The 26,832-nt window shown below is 31.6% G+C and overlaps 1 protein-coding gene across 14 annotated transcripts in view; it reads left to right on the plus strand.

The window, feature by feature from the left end:
• The window catches only part of LOC148614029 (dorsal-ventral patterning tolloid-like protein 1), a 132,868-nt gene that overhangs the window by 84,839 nt on the left and 21,197 nt on the right, over nt 1-26,832 (plus strand). For all 14 annotated transcript variants that reach the window (XM_088587799.1, XM_088587806.1, XM_088587793.1 and 11 more), the window contains 3 exons: nt 3,213-3,393; nt 21,047-21,261; nt 22,857-23,058. In XM_088587799.1, the coding sequence (XP_088443925.1) occupies nt 3,213-3,393; nt 21,047-21,261; nt 22,857-23,058 (598 nt within the window). The remainder of the gene's footprint in view (nt 1-3,212; nt 3,394-21,046; nt 21,262-22,856; nt 23,059-26,832) is intronic.

A 26,832-nucleotide genomic window follows, 5' to 3' on the forward strand; every position in this document is an offset into this window, starting at 1 on the left:
GTATTTCCTTAAGAAGCATAAATCCAATATTTTGTGATTAATCAAGCTTGAAAGAAAAATATCTTCTAGATAGATGGGTTTTAGAGCAATTTGGTCTAAAAATGAATTCATCAGTTTTAGTATTTTCTGCAAATATTACAAAATGTGTGGGTGTGGGTTACATGATTACCCTTTTTTCTGATTTATTGTAACAATGGGAGAACCACACACATATTTATGTCTCTAAAATGTTAAGAATTGTCATTAAAACTCTTATTTCATTGTTCTGGTTAAAGTTAGCAACTTAGGGAAAAGTTAGTGGTATTAATTTGTATAACAAGAGTCAGAGGCCACGCTTACTTTATGTCAAATATACTGGAACCTGTCATAAGTGACCTTCTAAAGGAATTCAAAATCTTGGTCACATTAGGCAGGTGGTCCATATATACAGATTAATTTTACATGGAATGCACAACATGTGGATATTTCAGATTAAAGTTGGTCACTAAGGCAAGTTTGACTGTATTGCAAAATGAAAACGAAAGATAAAATTGTGAGTCTGACTAAAGACTGAAGCATCAGTGCTCAAAATGGTATTTTAATATAGTTGTCTATTAAGAGGCTATCAATGAATGGGCACCGTCTTAAAGTCTTGATTTCACCTTGTGTGAATTTCCAAGATGCTGAAAATAATGTGAAACTTGTAACCCACATTGAAAGCCAGAGACAAAAGTTTATTTGAATAAAGATATCTTGACTAATGGTCTTAATTTGCCATCCATTGGTTGGTAACCATGTGGCCATGAATAAATTGACTGAATTTTTGTTTTTTTTTTCTTAGTAGTGTATATATCAATGCAGTCTTGGTTTAACTTGGCTAAAACTGAAGTCTAGATTTTGAAGGTATTGATTTCCACAGATAGTGGGTCATGAATGAATCTCCGGAGAAAATGTTGAACAGAGGTCAACTTCCTATTGTACCGTTATTAATAAATATTAATTGTGATGAAGTTAAATTTTTTTTTTCTGTTGGGTTTGTTTTCATCTTCCTGTTTTAATAGCCAGATTCTCTCAGATGTTTCCAATATATATATTTCAATTAACTCTTAGAACTTTTGTGGTAATATGCCAACTTGATCATAAACTATTGGAGCCTTACTGTCGCTTGAAGATATTTCCTGACTATTCATCAATACTAGAAAATCATATTGATGAAGATTTGATGAAAATTATCAATTTGTGCGTCTGCCGAGAATAAAAATAAAATGATTTTTGTCATATTTTGTTCACTTTGTCTGGTCTGAAGAGAGTTAAACTAGAATTGAATTTTCCGGTATTTGTTCATTCTGTTATAAAGTATTTGTCTCTGTCAACCAGCATTAAATGTCGTATTGTAATTCCATGTTTCAAGAAAGTGAATTAACGAGAAACCAAATCTATAACAGCTTTTCAAGTTTTAATGATCTGGACCAGTCTTAATGACCCAGTACTGCTCATCAAAAGTTTGAGATTTCATTGGTTGAATTTCTGGATTGGTTTGACCAATAACTTTTTATGGTTGCCTTATTTCTAACAGTGTTGTATTCTGTACTGGTAAATTTTTGCTTTTTTGATCCTTCAGGATCAAAATACCTTATGTCACCGGCCTATCACTTGAACTTCCTTACTATTTCTGAACACTTTCTTTTGTAACCAGTAAATATGTTTCTTGCAATTATTCAGCTCAATAATATTCTGTTATTTCTGCAAATGGAATTGAGACCTAGTCTCCATATCAACTGAAAATTTGAGGGACTCCTTTTTGGCCTTGACAAGATATTTTGTAATAAATTTGCATTTAGGAAATTTAAGTTCTTTCAGTAATGTATCAAGAAGTATCAAATGTGTTAAGCATGTTCCGTTTGACACACTTATGAGTCAAATTCTCTATCCTTTTAATAATAGTTTACCATTAAGAAACAGGAAGTGTCAAGTTTTGGGAAATCTTATGTTAATCAAGGAAATTATTTTCTGAGGCTGAAATTGGTTTTATTTGAGTATAATAAATAACCTGTTACTATAGTTTTTGAATTTTAAAGCAAATTAAGTTTTGGACAGTTTTGAAAATTTAGGTGAATTGGAACAAAATTATATTTTTGTGAGATAATGGATCAGAAGTATGGATTGACATTCAGTTTATACATATTAGGGAAAAATAGTTCTTGATATTAAATATGAAAAATGTAAATGTATAATTACAATTTTCTTTTACATCATGTAATCTCGAAAATTTTTTCATGTTACAATTTTCACAAGTATCAAAACCCCCCCAGTGCTGACAGCACTTTGATTTAGTAATGGGGCATAGTGAAGTCTATTACTATTCCATACTTTAATTGAGAAACATGTTGTTTTTGTTGTGTCTGTCTGTCAATCTGTCTGTTTGTCACAAAGTTTGGCAGCGTGATTCCTCTGTAACAGAATTTCATTAAACTTGATAGGTAGTAAGAACCTGATTTATGTTCCTTTGGACACAGATTTAGCTTATGCAGAAATAAAAAAGTGTTTTGCCCTGAAATACATGATGTTCAGTCAGTGGATTATCAACTTCAACTAACCAATCAATCAACCATTCTGATAGCTTTATATAGGTACAATATCATTAAAAGACTGAAACAAATAATAAGCAATAATGAAATAACACATCTCAGACTTCTGAATGTTTAGGGATATCACCCTTACAACCTCAGGCTTCTAAAGTGGTAGGGTTAGTATCCTTACACAATCTGGGCCTTGTTTCATAAAGAATTTTCCTCAATGCTTCCTCAACACAAATTTCAACCAATCAAATAACTTCAAATCCTGAGTTTTTCTGCAAATCTTTAATTTCAAGTGATCTGATTGGTCGAATTTTTAGTTGAGAAAGGATTTGAGAGAAGTCTTAATTTGAGATTTTAGATTTTTTTATGAAACCAGGCACTGTAATTGTAGCACAACTAAGGCTTCTGAAATGGTATAGCTATCTTCCATAGTTCATAATTACTGTCTTTTTTCTAGATGGTAAATATGCTAGTTGATTCCATTTATGAATGAATAGGTTGAGTTTTATTCAGGTTATTAAGAATTGTTGAAGGTGATTTAAAAAGAATTTCTCCAAAAAATTGTTTTGCTGTAATTGTTGTACATGTATTGAATTTTTAAATATTGAAATATAACATCATAAATTTCAAATGATTTTTTTTTAATCTTTTCAGATTGTAATTTTACCTACAACAACTCAAATCTACCACCAGCAAGTCACAGAATATTCATGACTCCAAACTATCCACACAAGTACCCAGTGGGCAAGCGCTGTCTCTATATCTTTATTGGCAAACCCGGCGAACGTGTTCAAATGACCTTCAAAACATTCAACGTGCAGGGAGTAGCGCCATTGTAAGTATTATTGTGAAATGATTAGATGTGGGACAACAGAGGATGTTCCTAAAAATGATTATATGATATTTTAGACACTCAAAGCAGCAAAAGATAAGAATGTATTACAGGATGTATGAAAGGTTGATTTTTTTTTACTTATTTTTGCTTTTTTTAGAATATTTTTATGGTAATATTACCTGCTAAATTTCCTGCACGAAATCACTTAGTTGTAATACTTTATTTGCCTGAAATAACTGAGTATTTGTATTGATTCGACATTATAATTTTATAAATTTTAATTATAGCTAGTAGGCCAAAAAAAAATAATTCCTTGGTTCTTAAGCCTTACCTTATCTCTGGAGGGTGCCTCATTACCCATTTTATCACAATACTAAAAATAATTAAATAGATAAAAATGCACCACCCTCATCAATTTGTCTGTCTATGATCAATGGAATAGCACTTTCATCATTTATTTTTGTGGGGGGTGGAAGGGGGGCAATAAAAGTCAAAATAAATGTTTCCATATCTCATTGGTTTCTTGAAAAATTGCCTGAGAACCACGAAATTAATATGATATGTCCTCATGTGGATGTAATTCTTGTTAAATTCTTGGTTGCAAAACAAATGTTCACTCTAGCCTAACTCTCTAGTTTCTGATCGGAACAACCATTTGATTTTGGTGAGAGAGTGCTAGGAAATTAAATGAAATAAAAAGGTATATAAAGATTTATAGTAAAAATATATCCAAGTTCAACATGTAGTTCTATACAAAAACTTTACAGGACATGTAATGATAATGTTCTAGGGATATATTTGGTCTTGCCTTGATTATATGATAATTACCTGATGAATTTCCTCTTTAGATGAGTTAACTAGATAATCAATTCATTCCATAGATATGTCTGTTAAAAAATTTAAATCTCCATAGCATTGTATGTGGTATCAATGAAAGTAAATAAAAAAAAAAAACAGATTGATTGATTGAATACTTGTATTTTCACATCCTATTGCAGACAATTTATATGTTTTAGGACCAAAATAGTTTACCAATCAAACAGACCCTCTTTGTATTAGTCCAGCACACTGTGGTAGATTTTTAATTGAAGGCATAAGTATAAAGAGTTACTAAGCCCACATTAAAATCTAGGCCCTTGTTAGAAGGTTTTATGTTATTAGGGCTGTATTTCTCAAAATTTTCTAAAGATGTTTAGATAATTCAGAGGTTGCCACACTGACAAAAAATAAAAACCATTACCAAAAAATCAAATTACTGGCCAATACATATTTTAATCTTGGCATATACATGTTTTTAATGAAATGCAAATAAGAATACCCCAAGAACTCATAAGTCACGTTACTGGAGTCTAATTGTACAAGAAGAAATCGTATAGAATGGTTTAATTACACTTGGCCATTACATTGGGGGGCTATTATGCATGTAAATTTGTCTAGCTTTTCATATCCCATAGGAGAGAATTCATTAGAAAATAACATATAAAGTTAACAATATTTCACCAACAAATATCCATTTCTATTTTGCTTTGTATCTGCAAGTTTCCCTGTGGAATTTCTCGGTAATGGGTGTTGAATCTTTGGTCCTGTGGCTGATGCAAAGCACATGTCCTCTTAAATAATTTGATTAAAATGAGAAAAGCTGAATCTTTTCTGGGGTAATTTATTGTTTAATCTATTATTTTTCTTGTCATTTTTCAAACATCAAAAGCTCCAAAGAACCCTATCTGATTGTGCCTTGTCAGTTTTATTACTCTTTAGTAGTTTTCAAAATTGTCAAGATTTTGCATTTTTTACATTGATTGTCAGCCAATTTGTTAGAGTAAATCGCCAAATATGAATCGTCAGTGGAGTTTGTGTTTGATAACACTAATGGAATCCCTGTGTTAGTGACTTTAACCCTTAATAAAGACAGAAAAATTAGCTTTCTAGATTAGAAACAAAGAGAAAATGAAAACAGTTATTGTATTATGATACAAAGAGATTGTACATAAAAGCTATTCAGTGTTTGAAGTAGCGTTATCAACAACAGGAAATAGCAGTTTTAGACATCGTTGTCAATTTTTGCACATTAATGTTGTGAATCGCTTCAGTAAATTATTGCCGTTAAAAGCAAGCTAATCTAATGTTACGGTGCATCAAAAACAATACAATGACAAATTACCCTCGGTATTACTTTAAATAAATCTACTAACATGTACTTGTTTGGTTCGAAATAGTGATGCTAAACAAAACATTTCTAACATTATTTTTGTACAATGGTGCCTGCATAATTATAATTATTTCTCACATAGGAACAACACTTTTACATTAAGGAAATGATAAATGGCATTGTACTACTCATTGTTCGGGCTGAGTTAATATTGCTAAATAGCAATGACTGGTTGGAAAAATATATGCCTAATTTGTTAATCTGATAAAGTCTTTTTTTTAACATATAAATATTTAAACTAATTAACTTGTGTAATCTGTTACCTATTTTACTTGAGTTATCATAAGGTACAAGTAACCTTTTGCCTGACTTTTAACATTGCCTGTCTATCAGGTTATTTTGCAATTACCCTTTATGGAGTACTTGCTGTCAATATCATCACTGAAAATATCAAATATATTGCTGTGTACACTTGTTGCCCATTTCATATATTATACCATAATGTACTCCTAAGCAGTCATAAATTACTTGTTAAATTTTCACCTGTGATATGAAGTACTATGAAGGTACTAATGTTCGTGAGGTACCAATTTTGGTGGTTTTCGTGATTAGGCCAAAACACTAAAGTTGGTTCCCAATGAAAAGGAGATTTCCATTGATGTGTATATTGAAAATCTCAAACACTATGAATTCAAGAATCCATGAACTTGTGTGTCCTCCCTAATCCACGAAAATTGGTATTCACAAATTAAGTAGCAGTCTTTCTAAAAATCAGACAGAAAGTGATTCATGTATGTCAAAAACCCACCAAATTCAATTTTATTTCTTGTTCATAAACATTAACTGATCACATAACCAGTCTTAGTTTTTCATTTGGTTGTTGCACTTTTGAAATAAAAATTATATAGATTGTACATGAAATTTGCACTTTGCAAGAGTTATTGTTCTTGATTTGGCTTCATTTGGTTGCTTTTAGTGGGAGATAAATGTATGATTTTCTCAAAAGTGCAAATCTGAATGCAGAACAGGTTGTTGTTATGTGAAAGTGTAGCATATATAGACTAAAAAAGCATTGTTTGTTTGGTGGGTTTTTCTTGACCATGAATCTATTTACCATTGGCAGTGTCTGAATGTTATTTGTCTTTAAAGTACTTTAACAGTACCTGTTTCCAGTTTTACCTGTGCTAACACGAAGCACTTGTTGCATCTCTTTGTATGTAGAAAAAAAATTACTTGCCTGATAAATGATGAGGTACTTGTCTATTTTTTGTGGGAAAATGAGGAACTTCTTGTTAGTTTCATTTGTGCAAAGATGAAGTACTTGTTTTCAATTGCTTTTTTGTGCAAAGATGAGGAACTTGCTGCCAATTTTATTTATGAAAAATGAGGAACTTGTGGTCAATTTCATTTGTGCAAAAATGAGATATATGTTGCCCATTCCATTTCTGCAAAAATGAGATACATATTGCCCATTTCACTTGTTGCCTGTATATTTTTACAATGAAATAATCCATTTTCTGATGGACTTTCACCAAGCTTGGTATAGATATTTGGCATTTGGAATTTTTTGTAGCCGTACACAATCCTGGTTTTCATTGAATTATAAAGTAATAAATATTGATTAATTTCAAAAATAAATCTGATAACATGTGTCTGATTTTAATGATTCAAAAATCTCATTTCTGTAAGAGAAGGAAGAATTTTTGTTTTTATTATTTTATTTTCAGTGGTAATTGATAAAAATATACCTTTCTAATATTTTAATGGAAAATGGATACAATATGCTTTAAAACTATATTTTTAGGAGATATCTTGGAATGAAGCAGACAGAACCATACCTCTAGTAGGCATCTTTTCAGTAAATGACATTTCTCACATATTTTTTTTTCAATTTTACTTTAATATAAATTGAATTTTTCCATTAATATAAATTGAATTTTTCCATTATTCCATATTCTTTTTATGGTTAAATTACTTATAGTAATAACAAGACCACTCATTTAATATACAAATGTGGCTCTGTCTGCAATATTCTTTTAATTAAAAATACATATATATTCTCATTCACTGATATTTCTCAGCTTGAGATTTAGTAAAATCAAGGCCATTAGGTTTTTGATCAGTGCATTTCACTGTGAATGTTACCTTAACTGCTTTGTAAGCTCTCTTATATACATCCACTGAGGAGTTATCTCCCTTTGAAGTTCATAATTTAATATAAGATATGTTTTTACCTCCACTCAACATGTTGGGTGGTATATTGGAATCACCCTGTAATGTCTTACCCCTGTCTATAATTTCTTGTGTCAAAACTTTCATCTCATGAATCTCAGTTGATTTGAAATCTGGAATGTGGCTGTATATAAATGGGGTATATGTTGCTGTCCAATATCAACTTCTTGTTTTGTATGTTGCTGTCCTATATCGACTTCCTGTTTTGTGGAACTCTACAAATTGATTTTGTATGTGGTATGAGACTTTATATAGTTGGAGCATATGTTGCAAAAAACTTTGGTTGCTGTAAGATTGCCTTACAAGTGGGGGTTTTCCACCCTTCACAACATGTGCATCTTCATGTTATTTTTGTACAATCCCTGCCAGTTTACTTGTACGTTTTTACCATATTTATTATAAATTATGACTGCAATGTATGCTCTATGGATTGTGAATCTCTCCATAGTATACATGTGTTAAAATCACACAAAGTTCTTGATCTACCGATCATTTTCATAAAATACAGCAAAAAATATGGATCGTCATCAATCAGGGGTTGAAATTAATGTTTACTTCTTAGAAGGGTAGAAATTAACTGATGAGGAGAGGCTGGAGAGAAATAAGATATCTGCAGGACCAGTAGATTTTCTGTAGGGCCAATAGATTTTTTAGCCTATTGGTCCTCCTGGCTAGTTGAAATCTTAGGTTAATTTCTACCCCTGCCATCAACTAACATAAACAGATCTGTCCATACAGAATGTGAATAGTTAATACTAATAGTTGACAGACTATATTTATGTACAAAGCTTATAAATGGTAGATATATAGAGAGACTTGTACAAAGCATATTAATGGTAGATATATAGAGAGACTTGTACAAAGCTTATTAATGGTAGATATATAGAGAGACTTGTACAAAGCATATGAATGGTAGATAGATAGACTTGTACAAAGCTTATTAATTGCAGATATATAAACTTGTACAAAGCTTATTAATTACAGATATATAAACTTGTACAAAGCTTATTAATTGTAGATATATAGAGAGACTTGTACAAAGCATATGAATGGTAGATAGATAGACTTGTACAAAGCTTATTAATTGCAGATATATAAACTTGTACAAAGCTTATTAATTGTAGATATATAGAGAGACTTGTACAAAGCATATGAATGGTAGATAGATAGACTTGTACAAAGCTTATTAATTGCAGATATATAAACTTGTACAAAGCTTATTAATTGCAGATATATAGAGAAACTTGTACAGAGCATATGAATGGTAGATATATAGACTTGTACAAAGCTTATTAATTGCAGATATATAGAGAGTCTTGTACAAAGCTTATTAATGGCAAATATATATAGAGACTTGTACAAAGCATATGAATGGTAGATATATAGACTTGTACAAAGCTTATAAATGGTAGATATATAGAGAGACTTGTACAAAGCTTATTAATGGCAGATATATAGAGAGACTTGTACAAAGCTTATTAATGGCAGATATATAGAGAGACTTGTACAAAGCATATGAATGGTAGATATATAGACTTGTACAAAGCTTATAAATGGTAGATATATAGAGAGACTTGTACAAAGCTTTTTAATGGCAGATATATAGAGAGACTTGTACAAAACTTATTAATTGTAGATAGATTTGTAGCAAGTTTAAATATCCATGAATATATCAAAGGTTACATTACTGTGAAAACCTGCTTTTACAATATCAAGTATCATGACCAAGAATCATTTCAGAAGCAATATTATTGAATTTCCAAGACAATAAAATTGTGTTGATGTATCTAATGGTGTCAAGGATACCAGTAATGTCTCACAAATGAGCAGTGACATAGTGGATTTTAAATCTCTTTAATTGTACCTTAGGGATGCAAAAAAACTTACAATTGTCTGATTTATAGTGTGAAACTTAAACACCATGTTTGGGTGAAATTGGTTTAAATGCATTTTCATTCTAAACCCCAAATAACCCAAAATTAAATGTCAAAAATCAATTTTTCTATTACTTTTTTTGCCCTGACAAACTTGTCTGGTAAAAGGATCTCAAACGCATCAGGTTTTTATTGCTTGATAGTATGAAAAGAGAGCTCACAAAGGCTCCCATTAAACTGTTGAAAATCTTGACTATGGAGGAATTGATATGATGAGAGTTATGGAATCCTTTGTAACTTCATATTTTTAATGAAGTTTTTATTGCATCCTGGAGATTAAGGAAATAGAACTTATAGAATAAAATATAAAGATTTATTGAAATTCTGTTCCTTCTGAATTTGCAGTGCATGAAGTTTTAGTATAATATTTATTTGAATGGCTTTTTATGGTAGGAATGATGCTTTTTCTGAATGAAGAATAGAATCACTTGTAATGTCAGTCTTTGGATCAGAAATGTAGTCTATATAGGAAGTTATTCATCATTCAACTTTTTAATAATAAGTTGCAGCTCAATCTAAAGTACCATTCTGTGTAAGAATCCAGCAATTGATATCACATCATTTTTCTCACTTTGGTCTTTTTTGCCTCAAATATATTCAAAACATCTAGAAAACAACCACAAACTTTTTTTAATTTATCCTTAAGATTCTGTGAGATAGATATTTTTTTACATCTATAAAGGATGAAAGGCAGGATATTTTTTCTACTATTTTTCAATAAAATTTGACCTATCAATATCTGAAAAAAAAACTTTACAAACACTTAAATGGTTATTTTTGGAGGTTATGAGGTAAATATACTTGGATAATGTAATAAAATTATTTTTATGCCCCTACAACGTTCAGTTGGGGGCATATTGTTTAAACCCCTGTCTGTCTGTCTGTCTGTCCATCCTGTTCAGGGTATATAGTTATTCTGCTTAACTCCTCCTACAGTATTTAAGGTACGAAGTTCATACCTTGTAGAATGATTATATATGGATTGTAAGATGTGCTTTTATCAGGGTTTTCATTTCTATCAATATTTGACATTTTTATGGATATGTAGACTTAGTCATTTTGTCACCATTTTAAGTGAATAGGGTGCATGTCTATTCCAGATAATTCCTCCTACAGTATTTAGATTAAGAATTTCATACTTTGCAGAATTACTATATATGGATTGAAGATGTGCATATTATCAGGGTTTTGGTTACTTTAAATATTTGACATTTTCATGGATAGTTGGACTTAGTCATTTTGTCACCATTTTGAGGAAATAGGGTACATGTCTATTCCAGGTATCTCCTTCTACAGTATTTAAGATAGGTAGTAAATATTTTGAATAATCGTGAAGGTTATAAACAATTAATGGAAGATCCTACAGCCAAGATTGGATCAACATTAGATTTAGTGTTTGTTCCTGTAGACCAATGTTATCAAATCAGGACATTTTCAACTTCTTTCTCTGATAATAAAATTGTCGCCATTCTAAAAAATTAAGGCTTGTAAGTATAAATTTACTTCTATATATGTCATAAAATTCATGCGGGGGGCATTAAATGTGTCTCGCAGACACATCAATCTTCTCTTAAATCTATTTTGACAACCACACATTATGGATAGCTGTGTTAAATTGGAGTGCAGGGGCATCCCTTTGTCTAGTTTTCTTCATGTACCACACTTAATAAAAATTACATTTTGATTCTTTAACATAGAGGGACTGGTGCTCATTGCTCTAATTAAGAATAACAAAGATTGTGAAATCTTTTAAGATCTTTCATGCTAGTACAAAATAAGAAGAAAAAATAGATGGGTCAGTGTGTATTTTCTATATATAAGGTGATAGGACGTGCCGCTGGAATAGGTACCATTTTCCAGCTTGCTAATATGTGAATGGGTGGGGAAAACAAACATGATTACATGTATATGATATGTCAATACATTTTACCATATGAATCATATGGATAGTCAAATTAGATGTACTAATTTTGGCATTTTTTGCCCTTTTACAGATACAGATAGTGTTGAAACTGGGCTAAAATATTTTTTCTCAAGGTCATTCTTGTATCTATTAAGCATATAAGAACAATTTACAAGTACTTTTTACAATACTTATTCCTACTTATACCATAAAATTTCACAACCATTAAAATAAAACATTCTCTGTAGGATGAAACAAAAACAAACTTCTGTTATTCACATGAATCATGGAATTCTTTAAAAATCTGGTTTCTGAATGATGGATAAGTATGGCTTTATACAATAACATTAAAATGCCATGCTAAAACCTGGGCTTATTGTTTTATTGAAAACCATTTGAACCAACAGACTGTATCTTGACTTGTTATACAATTCTAGAAATAGTCTTGCATGTTTTTTATTGTTTGACAGATTTAAGTATTCTGTTGTTTGTGATTCATGAGAAAAAGATGTATAATGGCATTGGACCATTTCTGAAAGTATCAGTACATCTCTTTGTGAATATCTGGCAAAAGCACAATCTTGTATGACATTTACTATATTATTGCAAATGGTTCACAACTTCTGGAAACAATTTTTTGTTCAGTTATTAAAAAATTCATTGTTCTATTGGTAAATTCACTGAGCAAAACTGACAAATACCTTAAATTACACTTTGTAATAAATGTCAGAATTTTTTGGTAATTCACAATAACTGCACATATTTTTTGAAGTTACACCCCACATTATCTTCAACATAATTATGTTAGATTTGTGGGAGAGTTTGGGTTAAAAATACTTTTATTTTCATTGAAAATATTAAATAAGTGAGTTTTTACATCAAATATTTGCTTTTAAGTAAGAATCTTCCACATGAAACTGTCCCAATTGGGAAGAACCAGTCCCACATGGACTGTTCCAATGGGGGAGAATCAGTCCCACATGGGCTGTTCCAAAGGTTAACAGGTATGGTGAAGTGCGACCTCTATTTTGTCCATGACCAGTTGTATTAGGTCATGGATAATCAATAAAAGACAGAGTGTGCACAATAAGGTTAAACTCAGGCCATGTACAACTTTCTCAGAAATACTGGTCTAGAATTGGAATGACATTTGTTCTGAACACTTGTTAATGTATGTATGTTGTGAATATCAGTCCCTTTGATCCTCATTTACCGTAATCAGATCATATGTTTAATATAAGGATATGAAGCAAGTAGAAACGTTGACACTTAGACGGACTGGTACTTTTAAAAATGTTAGAAACAGGAATGCATGTTCTTTTATTCCTAAGAATCAATTAAAGATACATTGTTTGCTTAAGATGTTTAAAGAGGAAGGAGATTTAGAAAAAAAAAAGGTAGACCATCTTAGCTAAGCATCTTGGAAATAATAATAGACTTAAAACATCAACTTAAAAATACAATCCATCAAATTGTCGGATTGCTAAAATGTTAAATGGCAATTTTCTGATGTACTTCTATAGACTGAAATGCTCCATCTATTGTGTGTCAGCTATCTTTGTAAAAAGAATGGAGAAAAAAATTTACATTTTAATGTACTGATTTATAGTAAGCCATCCATTATTTAAGTGGAACTCTTCAGTCTGGAGAGACACGATTTGTCTTCATCATTTGTATACAGTGTCATGGTGATTTCTTGGTGTTTTCATGAAAAAAATTATCATCATTGAATTTTTCCTGTGCTTTTCTTTAAGATTAATAATATTTCAGATATTTATAATGTTTGTTTTGACACATAAAATATCTGTAATTTGGAAGTTATGACAAAAAATGATATTGTTCTAGACTTTCCTTATGAGAGACAGAGCTATTCTTACTCAAATAAGGACCTTGTTGATGATGCACCACCATGTTGATATGGATGATCCCTCAACCAACAGAAATCAGTGCAAAATTACAATGTATTTCAAGAAGCAAGGCATGCTTGCAATAGTAACCAACTAAAATAAACCCTTCCCCTTTTTTTGTACTTTCAAGGTTTCCATATTGATTTAGCCCTGGCTATGTCACTGGGAATATGTGATTCTTCATAGATCACATGCTCAGTGCCTGTATTAAAAGTTTAAACAATCACTTCTGAACCTTGCTCATCATTTGCAAGAGACTGTTTTGAGCAGTTCATGTGTCAGATCCCCTACATATGTAGAACGTTCCTGATGTTTTGTTCTTATTACATCAGATTGAGTAGGTTGAGATGTCATGCGATGATATTTGTTGAGACATTCAAAACTACCAATACTCAGTATATTGGTTTTCGCATTCAAAGTTGTCATAAATTGCAGATATTTTTAATATCACATTTGACAGAAGCCCAAGATTCAAAATATCAGGTAGTCAGAATAATATAAAGTTGCAGATAAATACAGTTTTCATAGCATCATGGAGATCACAGTCAAACACTAGGGGTTCCAGGGGTCATGCCCACCCCACCCCTTTCGTTGGATTTTCTTTTAAAGGTTGTGAAAAATTTGGGCAAATACAAGCCAATAATAGCTTGGAACTCCCTTTTTCTGGAAACCCTCCTTTTAAAATTTTCTGGATCTACCCCTGCCCAGGTATTTATTTTGGAGTAAAATTTCCAGTTTGTACAATAAACTTCTGCTGTAGACTTGGTAATTTTCTTGTTAAAGGATCAAGTTTTTTCTGATGTATTGCAAATGTCAAATATTGATTGCTCTTTGTCCATTTGTCAGTCTGTCAGTCGGTAATTGCATTGAAGAGAGTGACAGAACTATTTTAGAAAACATCATTGAAGGAAATTTTGAAGAGAATTTAAGTTCATGCTATTTTAGCATTTTGTAATATTAAAGAAATAATGAGTTTTACCAAATGTTTGTTTGACATAGATATACAAATAGAACTCTGATGAAATTGTTAAATTTGATCAACTTGTTTAATTCTAATGCTACTTCAATAAATCACATTATTTATATTTGAAAAAAAAACTACCAGTATAGCTCAGTATGTCATAGCTATTTTATCAGTGAAAGAGAAAAGTCATAAGGTTGGAATATCCTTGGGGCATTCGGTCAGTTGAAACTTCTGCTTTTGGATGAAAATTTTATCTGTTTCAGGCGTTAGTTGGGTAAAAATGACCAATTATATCCCTTCTTCTTGCCCCACCCTTTTTCATAACCCTGTAGTGAATGTTATATTCATGAATACGGTGATTCTTACACATTTACAGAAACCAGAAATTACACTTGAGTTATTTGCACTCCATGTTATTTTGTCCCATGGAGTACTATTTTTCAAACAATGGTAATTTAAGACTTAAGGACATTATTTTTGCAGACAAAATTTATAGGCTTCATTTGAATGATAATAACACATGTATTTATCGGAGATTAAAATGGAACATCTTTGTTCCTATGATAAATTAGAAAATTTATGGCATCTGAGACTATAATTGTATGAACATTAATACCATCAATGTGTTCATTCTAGCATAAATCTCAGCAGTTAATTCCAAAACATTTCCAATTACTATCATGCGCTTAACTTTCTAATAATTTTTTATGCCTGCAACTAAATTTTTACAGAAATTCTCTGCCTTTTGCCATCAGCATAGAAGATTTTTAATATATGGTGTTTTTTATCATAGAAATGAGTCATTTATTGGTCTTTTGCTCCCAGGGCAATTTAGTCCTGAAATTGTCTGTATCATAACCTGTCTCTTGTAATTTACATTTTTTGTGACCTTGGTAGCTTAATACTGATTAGGAAACTGATAAATATCTTTCCTTCGGACTTTACCAGCTGAACAGGATCAATTACCATTTTGTGTAAGAATCGGACCATGGGTGGTACATAATTTTCTCAAATTGGTCTTTTTTGCCTCAAATATATTCAGTACATCTAGAAAACATTGGAAAAACTATTTCAATTTATCATGAAGCATCTGTGATATATTTTGACTACTTGTATAGGGAAAAAGTGCAGGAAAATTTTCAAGCCATTTTTCCATAGTGCATTTCAACTTAATTTCACCTTTCAATGTCTTAAAAAAGGCAAACCTTATGAACACATTAATGGTTATTTCTGGAGGTTATGAGGTGTAAATACTTGGATAATGCAATAAAATCTCCATATATTTTTCTTCATGTCCCACATTTTATAAACATTTTGCTTGATTTTTAGTCAGAGAAGTACTTAAATTCTTCTCATCCAAAATATGTACATGGGAATCAATTTCCTCCACAGACATATAACTACTTCCTGATTCACTAGGTATCACTATGCTAGCTTATAAGCTCTGCTACACAGGAAGTGAAAAGAAAATCAGTGGGCATGAGCACTACTCATTACAAATCTGTGAAGCTGTTTCAGATGTACTATACTAATTTGCATATATGAATGGGGTTTAACACTGAGTATGGCAGAGGTGTAAAGCTTTGAAAAAAAGCCACGGTAAAAAATTCAACCAGTTTAATATAATTTTTGAATTGGATTGGTCAAATTCAAGACAGATCCATCCGCCTAGTGCCTTCAAGGTTTTTCTGAGGCTGAGGTGTACTGATTGATCCTAAATGAAACCTGAAAGTAAATTTTTTTGTCCTCTCCCAGGGAGAAATTTACTGTTACTTTCATCAGATTTTCTTGATAATGATTTTTGTAGGATTATTGAGATACATTTTACATGTTTGTTTTACTCTTTATCATCATACTAAAATTTTATGCCCATGTTGTTTTTAATAGTATTCAATCTAATGCTGCTGGTGCTGTAACATTCAGTAAAAAATAACCATGGTAGAAATGATAAGTTCAAATATTAGGGTATATGATAGAAGGAGTTATTTCCCCTTAACACAAAAGACCTGTAAGGAATGATTGTTATGTCTTTTCTGTTTATCAGTTACATGGTATACACTAACTGGTGAAGCACATGTTAAGAAGTTGTTTCAAATAGAAAAAAAAATAACAGCCATTCCATATCATTTAATTTAAGTAACAAAATTTAACAAGTAAGTCATCAAAAGGTCACAGTCACATAAGAAAACTTAGTCTATGAGATGACACATTTTTATCCAATGAGAAAGTCTTACCTCTGAAAATATACTAAAAGGGATATACCAGTACCAGTAGTATTTGTGCTATCTATCCCCTACACTCTTTCGAAGGCTTATTTTAACAGGTTTTGATCAATTTTTGTACATATTTAGCCTTTTGAGTGTCTAAAGCTCTATTGATTCTCAAAGTAAAAGGAAGGAGACTTTGATTAGAACTAGAAATAGAATATCCATGACCCAAGCAAGAAAATACCATTAATGACATAAATTAATTGAAAGATTACACATTGAAACTAAAGAATGAATAAGAAACTTGGAGTATATGGACCAGGTGCACTGGTAGGGTTAACAGTCAAAGTTAAAGGTCACAAGGTCAAATTTTTATGTTGCCCTTGTTTCTTCCTTTTTTTTCAGTGAACACTGGCTTTAATTTGATAAATATGAGTATGAAATAGTAATTTTAGACACAGCAGGTCCTAGACATTGTTTACACAGTGTAATAATGGTCATTGGCCTGACTAAATATGATATCGTTAATGTACTTATAATTGCCAAACTGTAGACAGAACTTTGTAATTTAAGATTTCTTTTCTGCTGAAATGGATTGAAATTTAATCTTCATGGTATAGCCTTTAGAAGACCAAGGGAGACAATAATTTGATCAGTAATTGGACTTCTCCTTGAATACTTGGCATTCCTCTAGGTTTATAGTATCAACAGTCCCATAGCCAGATATATATATATATGAAGGGAGGGGTGGTTTAAAGGGAGGTTATTCCCAACAAAGTGTCTTGACATAAATACTTTAAGGTAATTAATTTGTGAGGAAGACATTTGGTGAATATATATCTGTACTTGTCTATTACATCTTGTTTATGTTTTTCTTGGTTGATTTTCAAACAATATACAACATTTATTCCCACATATCTAAATTTTACTGAAGTGCCAAAGTTTCATTGAAAAAAGTTGTAAGATGACTATAATTTTTTCATGAATTGGCAATAATTATACAGAAATACTCAGACATCAGATTTTGCTGAGTAATCAGAAAGGATAAAGTAGGTCATTTTTCACCACTATATCTTAAGTCAGATATTCTGTGCAAATCACCAATGGCTTTGATAAACCCTGAAATGACATCTAAGTTTGTTTTTTTATTGTATTTGTTCTGGACATAGGACAAATAACAGTAATATTGGAAATGATAGGATTTTATCATCATTTTTCTGAATGGTCTATCTATGTTATAATCTGACTGGAGCACAGCATTGGTTTTCTTTTCTAAACAATTTCATTTGATTAAGTTTTATTCTACTAGACACTCTGACTGCATCAACTGCATTTGTTTGGGGGGAAACTATTTCATGACAAACTAGCTAACAAATTAGATGTTTTATTTACTTTTGGTCATGTACCATACCAATTTATTCTCCCACTAGTTTCATCGTAATTTTATTTCATTAGTTTTATTTGGTAGAAATCTGAAGTGCAGTTTGGTAAACAATGATTACATCACTTCTGCCCATTTCAATACAAACACCAGTGCAAAGATATTCTGTAAGAATTGATCATATTTGTTTTCTCAAAGCTGAGGCAATTATGTTTTTACAGAATTTTAATTTCAGATAACATTCATCAAATGTCGATCCAAATTTTCCCAAGCTGTAATTTGAGGTTTGGGTCCCACTTATCCTTGATACTGCTGTAATTCAGCTATACTATTCAGAACTATTTTCTAAGGAAATTAGAAGCATTACATTTGAAGAGTCCTTGCAGGTTTTGATTAAGTTAAATTGCAATTAAGGAAGCCATTTTGTTTAAGTAGGAGACATCTTCTAAAGCATCTGAATAAGACACAGATTTAGTGCGACATAATTAAGTTAAAATTTCTGTTTTCATGTAATTCTGATAGTGGTATTTCACTAATAACATATTTTAACAAGTATTACCCTACTTAATGCAAACTTAATTTGATTTTCGTTTAAACATTATCCCCCCTAATTCTGCTTGAGACTTGCTTTGCTGTAGAGTTTAAGATATATATAATAGACATGGGATTAAAACACTTAAATTGCCAGGATAAAGTTAACGTTTATACCATGTCTTGTAACTCTCAGTGGTGCGTGGTCCCATTTTTTTTTATCTAAATCCATTTTCAGCTGTGTTACGCAAGTACTAGGTAAAGCTACATCTTTTTTTATTGCTTTATTCTAAAGTGCAACATTGTGCTAAAAGTCAAAATGAAAACTAATCTTATCTGTAAAGTAAAGGTTAACCTATTGGAAGACATTTTAACAAAAAACAAATTTTTTATTTAAAAACTCAATTATTTAGTAATTTTTACAGAAAATGAAGTAATTCTGATCAAAAACCTCCCACAAATCTTACATTTTAATGTGGGAGATTCTAATTTTTTATTGGTTTTGTGGGACTCTCCCACCCCCTTAATTTGAGAGGGTTAACAGGTATGGATAAATCTGTAACAATTTATTTTATAGTCTTTTTCAACACAAAGAAGTTATTTTTTATTTATGAAACTTTTGATATGAGGAAAAAGTTTTTATAGCACATACAAAAATAATGTTTACTGGATGGAGTTGTCCTTGAACTGCCTCAGGTTGTTAACTGGACAGTTGCTGTTAAAAATGCACTCTCTACTTGACACATGTTTAGATACCTACCCTATGGAATCAAAGGAAGATCAACTCTATCCCTTGAACATCATCATTTCATGTGCTGTAAAATACCTACCCTATGGAATCAAAGGAAGATCAACTCTAGCCCCTGAACATCATCATTTCATGTGCTGTAAAATACCTACCCTATGGAATCAAAGGAAGATCACTCTATCCCCTGAACATCATCATTTCATGTACTGTAAAATACCTACCCTATATTCAAAGGAAGATTAACTCTATCCCCTGAACATCACAATTTCATGTGCTGTAAAAGAAACTTAATCCATGTTAATTATACTTGTATTACTAGAAGTATAGAAGTTACGAGTAATGATTACTTGGATGAGAGAATGATAATTAAGCTTTTTTTTCAATATGTCTATTTTTCATGTATCTGATACATGACAACCATATATTAACATGTAAATGTTTAACAGAAAAACACCCATATTCAATGTGAGCTGCACTTTATGTCTTCTCATTTTTTGGCATGCCGGTGGGATCTCTTATTTATTTATATAGATAAAGTAACAAGCTGCATTGGTGCTAGGATTACGAGTAGAAAATTTTCCAGACTTTTTGTTATGTAGCTGACTGACTTTTTATCATTCTTCATATAAACAGTGCATACCAATGACCAGAATTTATACTTTCTATAAGGCAAGAATGAGAACCTTTTTAACCGAACCTCTCTTGTTCATGGGCAGATCCAGGATTTCAGGTTTGGGTGGGATCCATAGAATTAAAACCAGAGCAAAGCTTGTCAAAATAATTTTGTTTTTAGGGGATGTTCACTTGGCACACCTTTCCTTGGTTCCATGCCTGTTATTGGACACCACAAGATTTCATTTGGGAACAATTTACTTCTGTCTATAGATAACAAAAAAATTTCATCTCTTTGATTGATTTGACTGATATACTATTACTTTTAAGCATTTCAGAACAAGAACATTTGATCGACGAAGCTTGTGGTCTGTTCTGTGTCCACATTCTTTATCCAAAGTATATTGTTTTTTTGAAATATAGTATTGATTCACCTCCACAAGTTGAAGAGTAACTATTTTTAGTACCAGAGTTTCACTTTGAACGAGGGTTTAATTGATTTCTGTCAAAATTAGTGACTATTCTCTTAAAATATAAATTTTATGACTTCTATATTTCTGTTTGATATATAGACATTATAAGTACATAGAAGGCAACAGCTTCTTATTGACACCATCCTTTGAAAATATACAAATGTGTGTATATACATATATAAGTCTAAAGGATTGTACAACGATACCGATAAAGATGTTAACACACTATAATAAAGTATATGATGGGCAAAATTTTCAGTCAACAAATGACCTATATATACTACAAATGGTCAAACTAATTACCAAAAGTAAATGCATACACTATAGGACTGGTTTTTCCCCCTATGAAATTTGATTATCCTAAACAAATGAATGTTTGCTATTCCCATTTTAGCCTAAATCACAATTGCTTTTGAATGTCTTTTCATTTATTAGGTGTTTGAGTTATATGTTTTGTTTCCCCAAAGGGGTGATTTGAAGCATACAACCAGAACAGAAAGAATTCTTCAGGGAGATAGGACAATATAAACCTTAGTTCTAATTACCCTGTAAAAAGTCAGATGTTTTCTAAACATAATTGAATAATACTAAATTTAATCTTTTTTTTTTCAGATGCCGATTTGATTACTTGGACATCTATGCTGAAGTGAAAGATGTGTCGGAACCCCTAATTGACACGCCTCTCCTGGGACGATTTTGTGGCGATGGTATCAAGAGACTTCCCAACCTTATCGTGTCCATGTCTAACATTATTATTTTGGATTTTTACTCCGACCACGACAAACCTGACAAGGGTTTCCAGGGAGAATACCAATTCTTTGATAGCTGTAAGTTGTTGGAATAATTGGTTATAGTGAAACCTTCATTGCAGTGATCTTTTCGGAAATATAATACTTTATTTGTTTTTTTTATTTCATGTCATTTTTTTGTATTGGTTAACCATGTAAGGCTGTCCATCCCAGTAGGACAGATTTCAGTAGTATAGAATAGTCACTCTTCTAGAAATAGTTAGGAATGTGCAGTTGGATTTTTATTAATAGTTACAAATGTGGTTGGATTTTTATTTTGGGGTGGTTTGGATGAAATTTAAAAATTAAAGGCAGGTTTTTGTAAAAAAAAAAAAAAGCCAGGATATGCAGAAGGGCAAAAAAGGCAGGATGAGCAACAGGAAAGAAACGCAGTATTGATGACAGGGCAAAAATAAACAGGATGAGCAACAGGGCAATAAGTACAAAATAAGTAACAGGGCAAATCGTTTAGCAGAATGAGCAATAGACCAAACATGGCAGATGCAATGATTACATTTCATTTCCATTTTCAGCGTACATTTATTAAGCCAAAGAAGATATGATGTTGTGTATATTGATTTGAATACTGATTTGCTGTACATGAAGGAATACCAATATTATACAAAATGCCTTTACCCTCAATAAAACTTCAAATAGATGCAGATAACAATTGTATAGATATATACATCCAAATTATGATAGAGTGTTATATAAGATGGGTTACCAAGCTCATAAAACAAGATTCTACAAATGAATAAAATAACACTACAGTTGCAAAAATTATCCCTTCACATTATATAATTCATTGTAATAAAGCAACATACCAAATTTCAATTCATTCCCTCCAGAATCAAGCAGAGAATTTGAGAATGAATGTTTTATGGTTAGAGATCCAAAGAAACAAAACACTAACCTAAAAGCCCTCAAGTGCTGTCTATTAATCTGATAATTATTAGAAACAACTGGGAATTAAAAGCAGAAAGTTAAGTAGTTCTACATCAATGAATTATGTAATAGAGATCTCAATATAGACCAAAATTGAAGTCTTTGATTGCATCATCACTATAACTAGACACATCAACTATATGGCACATCTACCAAGTTGTGAGGTCTGTTTATTTATCTTGTGGAAAATTCTACTAATTTGTTGTCACAGAAGTATATCTTGTATCAATCAAAACTGTTACATTCCATTCTGCATCATCAAAGTGTTGGCTTCTTTCCACTAAGTAGGTTTATAATCTAAGCTTACTCCACATTGAATGAGCAATGTTATGTAATTCTTAAATTTCCAGATGACAAGGGGCCAGGTTCTCTAAGGAGTGTTGTGTAACTGACAAGTGTTGAGAAATGTTGTTTCTCATTAGTTACTGTGTTAGATTCTGTTTCTCAAATGAGATTATTGCAACTCTTTGAGTAGACAGTCTTCACTATTAGAGTATACACTTCTGCGAATTTGAAGTTTGGACTGACTAAATTAATTCATCTAAAATTATGGGGGAAATGAAATAACTCATCATTCAGAAATCATTGTTACTATAGCTGATTGGTCAATAGATAAATACACATATCACTTGTTTATTCAGGTTAAAGACCTTCAATTTATGTACAAATGTATCAAAATTTTATTTTAGCTGTGTATGATTTTGGACGTAGAAAATCAGTTTGTGACTACACCATCAACAGTATGGATCGTGTATCAGGTTACATTGTATCACCTACCTACCCTGGAATGTACCCTGACAATCTACACTGTACCTACATACTGGAGGGCAAAATAGGACAGAGAATTAAAATAACATTTTGGAGCTTCTCACTATTTCATGGTGGTGATTAGTAAGTATGAAGGCTATCATTGGCAATTTTTTTTACAGGGAGTAAAATAGTTAACTTCAGAGATAAGGTTGGTCCTACCTTGATTGCATAACTATTACTCATTGTAACATGACATCCCTAAAAGGCTTTGAGACCTAAACTATGGTTAATTTTCGTTTGTTATATGAGCAGTATGTGACTTATTGGTCGTGGCTTGTGTGAATATAAATTACTGCCCACCTTAAATTATGTAAACAAACACACATGTAACATTATGATTTGTATCAGCTGTTTTCATTCATTTCATTGGCGTGAATGAACATCAAATTAATATTTAATAAAAATATTAAACGTTAAATATTAAAAAAAATATGTTATATTCCATCAAAATCCTTTACACATGTACACAGTAGTACTCCCCATGTGGTCCATCAAAAAAAAACAAACAATAACAATTGTCAATGAATGAAATATTGTACCTGTTCATGTGTGAACACTTTAATGCAAACAACTATTGCCATATCTAACATCGTTCTACTTAATTCGCCCATTCCTTCATTATAAATAATACAAAGAACTAAGTTTCACTAGTGATCATTAAAACTGACATAGCATAAAGGGTACAGCCAAATATGGACAAATATGGCAGGTCTAAGGTTACCTTGATAGGTCAAGAAAATGTAAAAAAAAGTATCATAATTGTCCTGTTAGAATCAAAATAAACATGGAAACTCCAGTGTATCATTGTTTTACCACAAGCTGACCTTTTATGCCGATATTTTACCCCTTGCTATCACTTTTGAGTAAAATAATGCCACATAAATGGTCAGCCTGTGGTTAAACAATGTTAAACTGGAATTTCCAAGATTTATTTCTTAAATGAACATCCTTAGGTAGTGAAAGGAGATTTAAAATTTCTATTCTTCCTTTGGTATTTGAATCTTTGTCTATTAATGGAAAGTTTAAATCCTCCCTGTCAGTTGTCAAGTTCAGTACTACCATTAATTTAAGGAAAGACCAACTCTACCCACTGAAAATCATCATTGTATTGGCTGTAAATACAGACACTGGTCAGTTTCTACTCTTCAAAATTTTAATATTGGAAAAATGTTGTTTCTCTGGGATTTTTTAATGTTTTGTTTTTCTTATGAATGCTGTGTCGATGTAAAACATGTCTCAATGTTAAATGGCTTGTTTGAGTTGGTTATAGGTTCAAACTTTAGATGACTCCAAATAAGGATGTATGAATTTGTTTGGTTCATATAAGTCAAACTCAAATATTTAGGGGAAATACTGGTATTAATTCTGTCAAATGATTATGCTACTGGTCTTGTTGTTTAAGGAACCGTTTATTTTTAATGAGGACTAAAGGTAGCTAATTGCAATCTGTTAGGGTTTTAAGTATACAACACCTTTGTGCACTGATTTTATGAGACAAATCTCATAGACAATAGACAATAGAAAATTTTATTTGCACAAATACATATACAGTAAATGATTATGGCATGAATAAAAACAGTACAATGTAATGTATATGTTAAATTAAATTAAATTGACCTTCGATTCCAACATTCATTCATGAATTTGATAGTTATATTTAGTATTTCTATAGAGCTACTGTTTAATATGTATGCTATATCTCTTCGTGTGAAGTGCGGTTTTGATGAAGAAATTAAATTATGATTGTCCAGTTTCATTCTGTATTGATTTCTTTGTGGTGTGTAGTGGGTGCACACCAAAAAGAAATGATATTCATCCTCTATGTTCCCACTATCACATGATTTACAAATACGTTTTTTCTCTCTATATTTTTGTACAGACCCCTTTCTATTTCTATTGCATGTGCACTCAAACGAAATTTACTGATCATAGATCTTTCAATATTAGAATAACATAAATCAATATATGGGGGTCTTTTAGACAGAATAAATATTTTAAGAAAAAAATGACAGTTTTTCACTCATAGCTAGTGAGCCTACTAAATTTTGCTTAAACTGATCTTGTAGTCTTTGTTCAATTCTTTTGATATAAAATTGAAGGTTATTAAGTTGTAAGTTAAGATGACAGAACCCAAATTTATTTAGTATATTTTTTTTACATGGGACATCAACCAGTTGTTGTTTTTAACTTCTCTGAACATTTCGTAAACTAGTGTATCAGAGGGCCCCGTGCAGGTCCGGGTGTTAAAAGAATAGGCCTGCAGCAGTGCTAAGCTTGTCGTATAAGGCGATTAAATAGTGCTCAGAAACCTAGCCGGGGGCTAGGCGCTCTGCCCACAGAGCAACTGGGATGTGTGCCCCAGGTGGTGGAATGGGGTACCCCTGGCGTGTTACATGCTGGGGTTGTCAGGCTATAATACGGAAAACCTGACCGCAAACCATAGTGGTGCACCGTGTTGAGAAAGATGCCACGTTCCTCGCACGTTAAAGAACCCTGCTGTGGTATTCTCCCGGAGTAGGAACCTTTGCGCTCCGCCACAGGAGGCTAAATTGCCCGACCTTACCCATCCCCCCTTTTTCAAGTGGCAATCAAAATTTGTCGACCCTATTAACCTTGTGTCCCATCCTTTTTTTTTCATTTCATTTTCATTTTATTATCCATTTCATGTTCATCGGCTGAATATAGCTGAAATATTATAGCTGACGTTAAACCCCAACAAACAAGTGTATCATGGGAGTTAAGGATATGGTTTAAAAATTTAATTATATTCAATTGAACTTTTAGATGTAAAGATGTTCTGTTCAGTTCTGCTAAGCATGCAATGTTTGTAGTTTTACTATTTACTCCAAGGATTTCTTTTATGAACTTTAAATGTAAGTGTTCATATGGGTCAGAGTCATTGAAAGTTTTTCCAACTCCCCACACCTCACTTCCATAAAGAATGACAGGTATTACCAAAGTGTCAAAGAACTTTTCAAGTAAATTACAAGGAGCATCTATAGATATGACTTTCTTTATTTTAAACCAGGCCTTTCATCCCTTCTCCATTAGGTTATTTTTTTATAGATTCAAATTACCATTGTAGTTAAATGTAATACCCAGGTAGCAGTAAGAACAATGCTTGAAAACAGACATAATTATTTCGTATATCAATCAGTTTATTTCTACAAGTTATTTATGATTTGATATACAATCTATTAAATAGGAAAGTTATTGAACTTAAAAGAAATAAATTTATGTCTCATTTAAAGCAAACTATAGAAAATCAATAAGGCCAAAAAGGACAATTAAAAAATATATATCATTATAACTAGGCATGTTTAATGATTAAAATACTTTTAATCTGAAATTTTCTGAATTTTAATGCTTTTCTCATGCTAGAAAAGGATATTGCAGAAAATAGCTCCGTAAATGAAAAATGATGTTTTTTCTTCTAAATTGAACAATGGTATTTCTCTATGTGATGTTGCATGTGTTAAGCTAGTTAGATTGTCACTTAGGTTGTCACAAGTCTTTTAACTTTTACTTTAATTACCAGTTTATTGTTCTGTGCTCTACATGCAATACTGGATTTAGTCATTTAAAACTTTTCTTCAGTAACTGCCTGAAACAGATTTGTGGCATGCTGTAAAGTATGACATGGTGTTGTTGATTGGTAGATAAGAATTGCTTTGAAGTACTGGTATTTAGGCAGAAATGGATCTCTAACGGCTCTGAATAAGTTGTACTGATATCTTCATTCTTTTTATCCTAAGTTAAATTCAGCATTACAACAGAAGGAATTGCCTTTTGTCTATGAACTTGTTTATTTACTACAAGTAGGCAAGTCATTTCTCATAGGCAGTTACAGATAAC

The sequence above is a fragment of the Perna viridis genome, chromosome 6 (assembly GCF_037379345.1).
Source record: "Perna viridis isolate PV_CMFRI_1.1 ecotype Kerala chromosome 6, ASM3737934v1, whole genome shotgun sequence".
Classification (NCBI taxonomy): domain Eukaryota; kingdom Metazoa; phylum Mollusca; class Bivalvia; order Mytilida; family Mytilidae; genus Perna; species Perna viridis.